Genomic DNA, 12,662 nt, shown 5'->3' with positions numbered 1-12,662 from the left:
AAGTTCAACGTTAGAGTGGTCAGTTAATGTGTTATGATTCATTTTATGAAAACTTCATTGTCTGCTTTATCTTTTAGTTCAGCCAGCTCAGCAAAGCAGGAATGCAGCCTTCAACCATTTTAGCACGGTATTAATCCTGAAACCATTTTGTTAGGTTATTTTATATTAAAAATCCACTATGTTATTAATAAAAGCTTGCATAGATTTGTTGCTCCTGACAATAGCTTAAATCCAGATTTTAGATCCTCACTATCACCATCTTTAACAATGGGTTGCTGGTGTCTATTCCTTCTGTTTAATTCTGAAACAAGAAAAGACCTCCTGGCGGATCTGTCCTGTCCCACATGTGGTCACATTTCAGACACTCCCCATTCACCCACAGCCACAAGATCTCATGGTAGAGAAACATAAAATCCTGTTCTTTAACGGCTGGGAGGATGAGATGTCTAGATTTTTCCTTTCCTGTCCACTTTGGCAATCAAAACTAGTCTAAAGAACCATGGCCTCTGATTTAATATCATGCATTCCTATCCTTTCCAAAAGGTGATTGTCTCAGTTTGAAACAGGTCCAGCTCTTGCTTGACAAAATTCAATGATTAAACATCCACTGTACGAGATGGCTGTCTGTACCAGGGGAATACTATTCCCTGGGAGAAAAACAGTCTGCTGATATCCAACCTGGACCTTAACTTAAACAACTTGAAGCTAAGACCTTTTTTTTTCCCAAGTTTGTTTAGTCATAGTCATACAGAATAGGAACAGGCCTTTCATCCCACGATGTCTATGTCTACCAGCAAACACCAGACTATCCTAATCCCATTTTACCTTCACTGCATCTAAAGCCTACTATGCCCTGGCATTTTAAGTAATCATCTGGATGCTACTTAAATATTGTGAGAGTACTTTTCTCCACCATCCTTTCAGGCAGTGCATTCCATATATCCATTGCCCTTTGGGTGAAAAGATATTTCCTCCTATCACCTCTCACTTAATTGTCACCTTAAACTTGTGCGCGATAGTTTTAGTTATATCAGACAAGGGGAAAAGATTCTCATGATCTACCCAGTTTATGCCTTTCACAATTTGTATACCTTGTTCTGATTTCCTCACAGCCTCCTCTGCTCTAAGGAAAACAAACCCAACTTATCCAGTATCTCTTCAACTGAGACACTGCATCCTAGGCAACATCCTGGTGAATCTCCCAACCAGAAGTGCACACATTTGTGGCCTAACCAATGTTTTATAAAGTTGTAACAAGACTTCCTTGCACCTATATTCTATGCCTCGACTAATGAACACAAGCACACTAAATACCTTCTTCACCACCCTGCCAACTTGTGTTGACACCTTCAGGGATCTATTGACTTGTGGACCAAGGTCCTCTTATTCCTCAATATTCCCTCGGGACCTACCATTCAATGTGTATGTCCTTCCCTTATTAGACCTCCCAAAATGCATCTTCTTACATGTATCAAGATTAAATTTCATCTGCCACTGCCAGATTACCAGCTGATCAATATCAGACTGTAGCCTCACACCATCCTCCTCAATATCAACAATACCATCAATTTTTGTGTTATCTGCAAACTTATAATTATACTTCATACATTCACATCAAAGTTGATCATGTACATAACAAACAGGAAGGAACACAGCACCAAAACATATGATACATTACTAGTCACAAGCTTCCAATTACAAAAACAGTATCCTCCACCATCACCCTTTGCCTTCTATTTGGAAGCCACTTTAGGATCCAATTTACTAAATTGCCTGGGATCCCATGGGTTGTCAAAGGCCTTACTGAAGTCCATGTAAACGACATCAACTGCACGTCCTTCATCAGTGTATTTAACTATCTTTTCAAAAACAAACTTAGTCAAATTAGTCAGGATCTCCCTCCAACAAATCTGACTATCCCTGATCAATCCCTGCCTTTCCAAGTATTGATTAATCTTGTCCCTCAAGGTTTTCCAATGATTTCTCTGCCACTGATGTCAGACTATCTGGTCTGTAATTACCTGGCCTATCCCTTTTGCCCACTTTGAACAAAGGAACCACGTTTGCTATCTTCCAGTCATCTGGCACTTCACCTGTGGCCAGTAGGGTATAAAATATCTCCACCAGGGCACCAGCAGTCTTCTCCCTTGCCTCACTTAGCAGCTTGCGATACATCTCTCAGTCCTTGGAGATTTATGCACCCATATGACCATTAAAATGTCTAATACCACCACATTATTAATCTTAATATGTTCTAGAACCTCACCATATCAACTGAAGTCCCTGGCTACAATGTCTTTCTCTTTTGTGAACACAAATGAGAAGTATCCATTCAAGACCTCACGCATGTTCTCTAGTTCCATGCACAGCTTGTACCTTTGGTCTGTAACAGATCCTATCCTTCTCCTGGTAGTCATCTTTGTCTTGAAATATTAATAAAAAGGCTTGTAATTTTCCAACATCTTATCTACCAAAAATATTTTGTGGCCCCTCTTTGCCTTCAGCACTACACTTTTGAAGGGCAATTGTACCTGGCATGTGCATCCTTCCTTTTACATAAAACATAAGAAATAGGAGCAGGAGTAGGCCACCTGGCCTGTTGAACCTGCTCTGCAATTCAATAAGATCATGGCTGATCTTTTCTTGGACTCAGCTCCACTTACCTGCCCACTTGCCATAACCCTTAATTCCTTTACTGTTCAAAAATCTATCTTTGCCTTAAAAACATTCAATGAGGTAACCTCAATTGCTTCACTGGGCAGGGAGTTCCACAGATTCACAACCCTTGAGTGAAGAAGTTACTCCTCAACTCAGTCCTAAATCTGTTCGCCCTTATTTTGAGGCTATGCCCCCTTGTTCTAATTTCGCACATCAGTAGAAACAACCTCCCTGCTTCTATCTTCCTTTGTAATTTTACATGTTTCTATAAGATACCCCCTCATTCTTCTAAATTCCAATGAGTATAGTCCCAGTCTCCTCAACCTGTCCTCGTAAACCAATTCTGTCAACTCTGGAGTCAACCTAGTGAACCTCCTCAGTATCCCATCCAGTGCCAGAACATCCTATCTCACGTAAGGTGACCAAAACTGTACATAGTACTTAAGGTGTGGCCTCAGCTGCACCCTATACAGCTGCAACATAACCTCCCTATTTTTAAACTCCATCCCTCTAGCAATGAAGGACAATATTCTATTTGTCTTCTTAATTATGTACTGCACCTACAAACCAATTTTTTTTTTGATTAATGCACAAGAACACCCAGGCTCCTCTTAACAGCAGCTTGGTGCAATTTTTCACCGTTTAAATAATAGTCCATTTTGTTATTCCTACCAAAACGGATGATCTCACTTTTACCAATGTTGTACTTCATCTGCCAGACTGTTGCCCACTCATTAACCTATCTATATCCCTCTGCATACTTTCAGTGTCTTCTGCTCACTTCGCTCTACCAAATTCTCAATATCCCTTGATATCCAGGATGCCTGTGACCTACTGTCGTTCACTCTTGGATGACCACACTGGCCCTGAATTCTCACTATGCTACTTTTAAAGACACCCACCACTCAAATGTAGACTTATCTGCAAATAACTGCTCCCAGTCTGTTTGCCAGATCCTGTGTCATCATATTGAAATCGACCTGCCCCCAGTTTAGACACTAAATTCTTGCACGATCCTTATCTCATTTCAAAGTGACTTTGAAACTTAGCATTATGATCACTATCACCAAAGGTCTTGCCCAGTGAAACTTCAACCATTTAGAGTCATAGAGTTGTCGAGATGTCCAGCATGGAAACAGACCCTTCGGTCCAGCCCGTCCATGCCGACCAGATATCTCAACCCAATCTAGTCCCACTTGCCAGCACCCGGTCCATATCCCTCCAAACCCTTCATATTCATATACCCATCCAAATGTCTCTTAAATGTTGCAATTGTATCAGTCTTCACCACTTCCTCTGGCAGCTCATTCTATACACGTACCACCCTCTGTGTGAACAAATTACCCCTTGGGTCTCTTCTGTATCTTTACCTTCTCACCCTAAACCTATGCCATCTAGTTCTGGACTCCCCGAGCCCAGGAAAAAGACTTTGCCTATTTATCCTATCCATGCCCCTCATAATTTTGTAAACCTGTATAAGGTCACCCCTCAGCCTCCGACGCTCCAGGGAAAACAGCCCAGCCTGTTCAGCCCCTCCCTATAGCTCAAATCCTCCAACCCTGGCAACATCCTTGTAAATCTTTTCTGAACTCTTTCAAGTTTCACAACATCTTTCCGATAGGAAGGAGACCAGAATTGCACGCAATATTCCAACAGTGGCCTAACCATTTGACTGGCTTCGTTCCCTAGGTTTACTTATAGCATTGTGTTACCTTCAGTCAGACTCTCAGTACTGGCACAAAAAAGCTGTCCTGGATGCACTTTAAAAATTCCACATTGTCTGATCCTTTTTGATTCAATTTACATTAGCAAAATTGAAGTCCCTGACAACTGTAACCCTGTTTCTCTGGCACCTTTCTGTGATTTGCCTGCATATCTACTCTGCTATCTCCCTCTGACTGTTGGGAGACCTGCCGTATAATCCCAGCAAGATTTTACTTCTAATTTGAAGACCCCTCTAAGATATCCTCCCTATTTACCATAATGATGGTTTCTTTTATCAATAATGAAATAATGCAGTGACCTCAACATTCTTTCTTCCTCCATCTGCCCGTCCCATCCTCAATGCCACTTGAAACTTCAGTACACTGGAATGTTGAATTCTGACCTTCCTTCTGCCAAGTTCATCAACGTTACTAGTCATGCTCCTTGCATTAAAGTAGATACACTTCAGCTTTTCAAATCTCCCATATGCTTTGTCTTCCCCAGGTCTTCTCCGCCTACTGGACTGTCCTGCTATTCCTTCTACATCTGATTGGGCCTTACTCCTGACTTTACATCTGCTCTGTGCCCCATCCACGTGCCAAATCATGGACAACTTCAATTTACATAGGAGCTGGATTAAGTCAGCACTATTGCTAAGGAGGATTATTTCTGGGTGTGTGTACAAGATGGATTTTTGATAGTGTGTTGAGAATCCAATTTGGCTATTTTGGGAAGAAGTCTTTGGGAAATAATGATCATAATATGATAAAATGTTACATGAAGTTTGAATCCAACATACCTCACTCTGAAACTAGGATTTTAAATCCAAGCATAGGAAACTGAGGGTACAAAGAGCGGCACGGTGGCCCAGTGGTTAGCACTGCTGCCTCACAGCGCCTGTAGACCCGGGTTCAATTCCCGACTCAGGCGACTGACTGTGTGGAGTTTGCACATTCTCCCCGTGTCTGCGTGGGTTTCCTCCGGGTGCTCCGGTTTCCTCCCACAGTCCAAAGATGTGCGGGTCAGGTGAATTGGCCATGCTAAATTGCCCGTAGTGTTAGGTTTAAGGGGTAAATGTAGGGGTATGGGTGGGTTGCGCTTCGGCGGGTCGGTGTGGACTTGTTGGGCCGAAGGGCCTGTTTCCACACTGTAAGTAATCTAATCTAAAAGAGCAAGATGGCTGGTTGATTTGTGAAAATACTGTGAAGATTTGATGATGGGCATTAACTGGTATTTAAAAAAGTGCTACAAGCTGTAAGATAGGCATACATTTCTCAAAGGCACAACCATGATGAGTAAAGAAGTTAAAAATTGCATTAGACCAAAGGATATAGATTATACAAACCTGGTAAATAATGTTAAGCCCAAGAGTTGAGAGCAATTTGGAAGCAAAGGAAGACCAAGAAACTTATAAGAAGAAAATAGAAGTGAATGAAGTGAGTGGGAACATAAAGGCATAGTATCATAGCATAAGAACTACTATCAAGATGTGAAAAGAAAAATACTATATTAACTTGGACAGTTGCGGCTGCATTACAGGTCGGGGTGGGAGAAGAATTCATAGTGGAGAAACTTAAACTAATTTTGTGTCTGTCTTCATAAAAGAAGGTACAGAAAATTTTCCAGAAATACTAGATGACGAAGGGACTTGTGAAGCTGAGGGACAAAAATGAATAAATTATGCTGCAAAAAAAAGTCACATTGTCGAAGGTTTTCAACTTGCTTTTGTCACGACAATTCCCAAGGATACCAATTTAAAGGGGTAAAGAGAGAAGAGTGATGGTCGGTTGGCAAGTGGACTCTGGAAGAAACATTGCCCTGGAGAGAGCAATACTGAATCAAAATGATGAGTGCAGGACAAAAAAATTTGACTTTTGTCCATAGACACTCAAATTAGTTTTTGTCAAGTGGTCATATTGTACTTGGAAAAGTAGCTAGAACAAGGGTTGATGAATCTCCTTCAAGAGGACTTTGACAGGCTAAGTGAATGGGCTAGAGCACTACAGATGGAATTGGTGTAAATATTCACTTTTGTAGAAAAAAGGTGGAATAATTTTAAATGGTGAGAAATGGTCAAATGCAGTATAAAAATAGACTAAGGCTCCTTGGAGATCATCTTTTTAGCTTGATTACTACCATCTAGAAAGACAAGGTCTGCAGATACAGGGATACCACCAGCAAAACTAGAATAAGAGTCTAATGATGACCATGAAGCCATTGTCGATGTCAGAGAAACCCATCTGTTCACTCACGTCCTTTAGGGAAGGAATCGCCGTCCTTACCTGTCTGGTCTACATGTGACTCTAGACTCTTAGCAATGTGGTTGACTCTTAACTGCCTTTGGGCAATTAGAGACGGGCAATAAATATACCTAGCCAGCAATGCCCTCATACCGGAAATGAATAAGGGAAAAATGAAAGCCATCCTGAATTGGAAAGATATTATCATTCCTTCAGTGTCACTGGGTCAAAGTTCTGGTGGTCTGTCCCTATTGGCATTGACTGTACTAATACCAAATGGGCTACAGCAGTTCAAAATGACAGCTTCTTACCAGCTGCTCAAACGCAAATAGGAAGGGCAATAAGTAAGCAAGCGACACTACGACTCATGCAGTAATAAAAAAGGATGAGAATTGTGGGTGCTCAAAGGTATCTAGTTATCTTTGTCTGTGCGTCACTGAAAACAAGCAATTAGAAAGTCAAAGTGTTTGTTGGCATTTATTTTAAGAACAGTTGAACAGTAGAAGTAAAGCAGTTACCTCCCTAACGGCATTGCCTCAAGCCAACAGCTCAGTACCATGTTCTCAAGGGAAACTAGAGATGGTCGTTGTGGTTCTGTTCGCTGAGCTGGAAGTTTTTGTTGCAAACGTTTCGTCCCCTGGCTAGTCGACATCATCAGTGCTTGGGAGCCTCCTGCGAAGCGCTTCTTTGATGTTTCCTCCGGTGTTTATAGTGGTCTGTCCCTGCCGCTTCCGGTTGTCAGTTTCAGCTGTCCGCTGTAGTGGTTGGTATATTGGGTCCAGGTCGATGTGTTTGTTGATGGAGTTTCATCCACAAACTCCATCAACAAACACATCGACCTGGACCCAATATACCAACCACTACAGCGGACAGCTGAAACTGACAACCGGAAGCGGCAGGGACAGACTACTATAAACACCGGAGGAAACATCAAAGAAGCGCTTCGCAGTAGGCTCCCAAGCACTGATGATGTCGCCTAGCCAGGGGACGAAATGTTTGCAACAAAAACTTCCAGCTCGGCGAAAAGAACCACAACAACGAGCACCCGAGCTACAAATCTTCGCACAAACTTTGAACTAGAGATGGTCAATAAATGCTGGCCCAGCCAGTGATACCCATGTCCCATGAGTGAATAAAACCAAAACAAGTCTTGCAGTTGTTTAGAACCTTAGTGAGATCTTAGCTGGAGTATTGTGTACAGTTTTGGCCCTCTTATCTATGAAAGAACTGAGATGAGGAAGAATTTCTTCAGCCAGAGGATGGTGTCTCTGTGGAACTGTGCCACAGAGGGCCATGGAGGCCAAGTCATTGAGTATATTTAAGCTAGAGGTTTTGACATATAAGGTGATCAAGAGTTATGTGGAGAAGGTGGGAGATTGGGGTTGAGAAATATCAGCCATAGTCAACTGGTGGAGTAGACTCTATGGGCTGAATGGCCTAATTCTACTCCTATATCTTATGTTCTTATGGAAAGGCTATACTTGCCATAGAGGGAATGCAATGGGGATTGATCCAATTAATCCCTTAGATGGCAGAATTGTTTTATAAGGAGAGATTGAGGCAACTGGGTATTCCTGGGATCAGAGGTGATCTCTTGAAATGTATATAATGCTCCAAGGGTGGATGCAATTAGGATGTTTCCTCTGGCTGGTTACTCTAGAATTGGGAACATATTCACTGGTTAAGGAACAGGCTATTTAAGACTCAGTGGTGAATTCTTTGGCTTTCTTTACTCCAGAGGGCTTTTGAAACTCAAATCTCAGTGTCTTCAATTCGAAAAAAGATCAGAGTACCCTGGAAATTCTGAAAAATTAATTTGACAGTGGCATTTAGAATATACTAAACAGACCCACAGGAAATTGCCCCTTTACTGCTCACTTCAATGCATTGAGATAACTTCTTTGCTGGACTTAGTAAGATGTAGTCTTTCTATTCTAGATCACAAATTCCACATTTCCCTTCATGCTTTCAAAATGTGTAAAAGTTTTTCAATCTGCACTTGGCTCTATCTAATCAGTCATGATTGAACTCATATGTTTCATTTCTATATTTGCTGTTATTCCACACTGCCTTTGCCTTTTTGTCTAAACTGCACAGTCTAACAGAAAGTATTGAATTCTCATAGTGTTTGATAGACAAAGGTATAAATCTGTTCAAGGTATGCAGGTGATCTTTCTTTCCTTTTGTCTGCAGGTGATCTGCTAGAAAGTTTGGTGACACATCCAGAGTATAAACTACTAAGCCTGATGAACATCCCTTTGATGTCTGACAAGTCTCTGCAATTCAGTACGTTTACTTGGCCAGCTCTTATGAAGAATCTGCGACAAATGCTGATTGCCAATGCCAAAATGGAAGCAGGTTTGTGATACCTTCTTCACAGCAAACAGCAACAACTTGCTTATATAATGCCTTTAACTTGGAAAAATATGCCACACTCTCCAAAGGTGAGAAAGACAAAAATGAATATTGAGTTAGAGGACAAGCTTTTGCGATTTTGACTTGAAAATATGTTACTAGGTCAAATATCCTGGGTCTCCCTCTCCTATCTGGGGGAAAAAAAGGGGCGGCACGGTGGCACAGTGATTCCAGCGCAGGCGCCTATGTGTGGAGTTTGCACATTCTCCCCGTGTCTGCGTGGGTTTCCTCTGGGTGCTCTGGTTTCCTCCCACAATCCAAAGCTGTGCAGGTTAGGTGAATTGGCCATGCTAAATTGCCCATAGTGTTCGGTGCATTAGAGGGAAATGGGTCTGGGTGGGTTACTCTTCGGAGGGTCAGTGTGGACTTGTTGGGCTGAAGGACCTGGTTCCACACTGTGGGGAATCTAATCTAATCTACTTCCAAGAAATAAACTGCAATGGTTCAAGAAGGCAGCTCACCACCACCTTCTGTAGGGCAACTCGGGATGGACAATAAATCAGTGATGCCCATGTTGCATGAATAAATAAGAAATGTCTGCCAATGTATTTCTACAGACCAAGCCTTGACTTAAAGTCCCAGTAGTTTCAAGTTCAAATATAAACTGAGTGTCAGTGAGCAGTTTATTGCTAGGTTATTGCTGCTTGATAGCAATTGTTGATGAGAATTTTCATTACTTTAGTGATGATCGAGAGTAGACTGATTGTGTGGTAATTGTTTTGCTTGGATTTATCCTTTTTGTGTACAGGACGTAACGTAGAAAATCTTGTACAATGTTAGGTAGATTCCTGTTTTGTGGCTGCAGTGGAACATCTTGGCGTGGCAAGTTCTGAAGCACATGTCTTTCTGTACTATTGCTGGAATTATGTCAGGACCTATAATTTTTGCAGCGTGCAGTGCCTGCAACCGTTTCTTGACATCATGTGGAGTGAATTGAATTGGCTGAAGACCGTTATCTGTAGTGCTGCGGATCTCTGGAAGAAGCCGAGATGGGAGCATCCATGCACGGTTTCGATTGAAGATAGAGCAAAAGACTGACACATTCACAACTAATATTCTGGGCTGCACCATAGTTGAGGTTGGAGATGTTCATGGAGCATCTTCCAGTGAGTTGTTTAATTGTCCACCACTATTCACGACTAGATGTGGCAGGAAGTATTTCGGAGTACTTGGCATCTATATATTCCATTTAAAAAGAGGGAGTTTATGGGAAGCACCACCTGTTGGTAAGTAAGGAAGTTAAAGATATTTTCAAGCTTAAAGGAAAAGCATCTTTCTGCAAAGGCGAATAGCAGGGTGGAAAATTGGTTACAAAATAAAGAGCAGCAAGGAATAAGATTAATAAGGAGGGCAAAAATTGAGAAAAGGCAAGCTAAAAACTAAAAATACGTGGTAAGAATTTATAAAGATATTTGAAATGGAGAAGTGTAAGTGAAGTGAACGTTGGCCCTCTAGATGGAGGGAATGGGGAATTGGCAGCTGAATTGAACAGATATTTTCTGGCAGATTGTGAGCATGTTCTTTTTGGCAGGAGCAATATGAAAGCTGCATGTTGTTTAAATGAAAAGAGATTGCGGAACTCAAATGTACCGGTGAGATCTACTTATTGTGGTACAGGAATTGAAACGTTGTTGGTGTATGGGTGCAGCAAATGATTAGAAAAGTAAACGGAATTGTTTTGTCATGTTGTGATTTATTTAAAGTAACACAAGTTGCTGGAAAAGCTCAACAGGAATTGCAGCATCTGTGAAGAGAAATGTTAATGTTTCAGGTCCTTCAGGAAGTTCTGGGGAAGGGTGACTAGATCCGAAGCGTTAACTCTAATTTCTCTTCAGCATTTCAGCAACTTCTGTTTTTGTTGATCATATCCTGACGAGACTTGCATGATGGTGAAGTTTGTGAGGATGATTGCATTTGTGGGTGAGTTGAGAATTCAGGAACATAGTTCAAAGATATGTAGTTTCCCATTTAGTGACTGAGACAGGGAGGATTCTTTTTTTCTGAAGGTCACGAGCTTTGACATTCTTCTGGCCTGCCAGTTGGTGGGTGGAGTACTGTTCAGGCAAAGATAGATTCTGGAACGTGAAAGGGCTAGGTGTAATTCTGGCATTGAGGCCACGTTCAGAACAGATATGATCTTCCTAAGTTAGCAGAGTAGGCTCGAGGGGCTGAACAGCCTACTCCTGCTCATAGTTTGTATGTTCGAACAATAAGCCCATTTAAAAAATAGGAATAAGAGTAAGCCATTTTGCCCCTTCAGCTTGTTGTGCCATTCAACAGGAACCTGGCTTATCTGATGTTATACACATAGATGCTTCATCAATAGAGGAATCAATTACTTGGCCTTAAAATACGCAAAGACTCTGTCTCCACAGTTCTCTGTGGCAAGGACACTTAACTCTGTGAGAAGAAATTCCTCTCATTTCACTCTTAAATTGTTGCCCCTTTATTCTGAGGCTATGACCTCTGGTTAGAGGCTCTCCTATGAGGGCAAATATTCTCTCAGCATTTACACTGTCAAGCCCTGTGTATAGAATCCTATATGTTTGAAGATTGCCTCTCATTCTTCTAAACTCCTCCAGTGACAAAGTCCTAATCTATTCAGTCTTTGCTCATAAGACTGTCCTCCATATCAAGAAGGATCATCCTAGTGATTCTCTTCTGGATTGTCTCCAATGAAATGATATTTTTCCTTTAAATAAGGGGACCAAAACTGTTCATGCCGCACCAGATGTGATCTCACCAGCACTTTGTACAGTTGTGCTAAGACTTCCCTCTTCCTATGCTCCAACCACCTTGAAATAAGGGCCACAATCCATTAGCTTTTTTGATTACCTACTGCACCTGTGTGCTAGCTTTCTGTGTTTGCACAAGTACCCCCCCCAAATCCCTTTGCAGTGCAGCCTTCTGCAGTTTTTCTCCATTTTAAGTAAGTGTTCCTTTGTTCTCCTTTCCAACTTCATGTTTTCTCACATTATGCACCATTTGCCAACTTCTTGTCAAGCTACTTAATCTACCAGTGGCTGTCTGTAAACTGTTTGTATCCTTTTTGCAACTTTGTCTCATCTACAAATTTGGTATCAGTACATTCCATCCCTTCCTCCAAGTCATCACTATATATTGAAAACCGTTGCAGTTCTAGCAGTGATTCCTGTTGAACCACACTGTGATACCCAGGAATATGGAAGAGGCCATTCAACCCCTTCCCTTGAACTTGTTTCATATGTCAAAGAAAAACACAGCAGCAGAGAAAAACACAGCAGCAGAGAAAAACACCACTCAGCCCATTGTATCTGCACCAGCCAGAAAATGAGTGACCAGTCTGTTCCTACTTTCCAGCATTTGGGCCATAGCATGTGCAACGCATCTTTTAAATGTATTGAGAGTTTCTTCTTCTACTTTCAGGCAGCGAGTTCTAAATCCCTATCTTTCTTTGAATGTAAAAAGGTTTTCCTCATCTACTCTCTAATCCCCCCAACCTTCTACTTTAAATCTATGGCCCCTAGTCACTGAACCTTCTACTATGGGAAGTACGCCCTTCCCATTTGCTCTATCCAGGTCCGTCATTTGTGCACTTCAATCAAATCTCCCCTCACTTTGCTCTTTCCAATAAGAAAAATCCCAGTTTTCCAATTTTTCCTCACC

The 12,662-nt window shown here is 41.6% G+C and overlaps 1 protein-coding gene across 3 annotated transcripts in view; it reads left to right on the top strand.

Annotated features, from left to right (window-relative positions):
* The window catches only part of tubd1 (tubulin, delta 1), a 44,485-nt gene that overhangs the window by 20,077 nt on the left and 11,746 nt on the right, over nt 1–12,662 (top strand). For all 3 annotated transcript variants that reach the window (XM_087994636.1, XM_087994635.1, XM_087994634.1), the window contains exon 5: nt 8,796–8,960. In XM_087994636.1, coding sequence (XP_087850762.1) covers nt 8,796–8,960 — 165 coding nt within the window. The remainder of the gene's footprint in view (nt 1–8,795; nt 8,961–12,662) is intronic.

Source organism: Chiloscyllium plagiosum, unplaced genomic scaffold, assembly GCF_037043375.1.
Source record: "Chiloscyllium plagiosum isolate Xiang-an unplaced genomic scaffold, Cpla_swu_hap1 HiC_scaffold_15, whole genome shotgun sequence".
In the NCBI taxonomy this organism is placed as follows: Eukaryota; Metazoa; Chordata; class Chondrichthyes; order Orectolobiformes; family Hemiscylliidae; genus Chiloscyllium; species Chiloscyllium plagiosum.
This window is presented reverse-complemented; position numbering and strand designations above follow the sequence as displayed.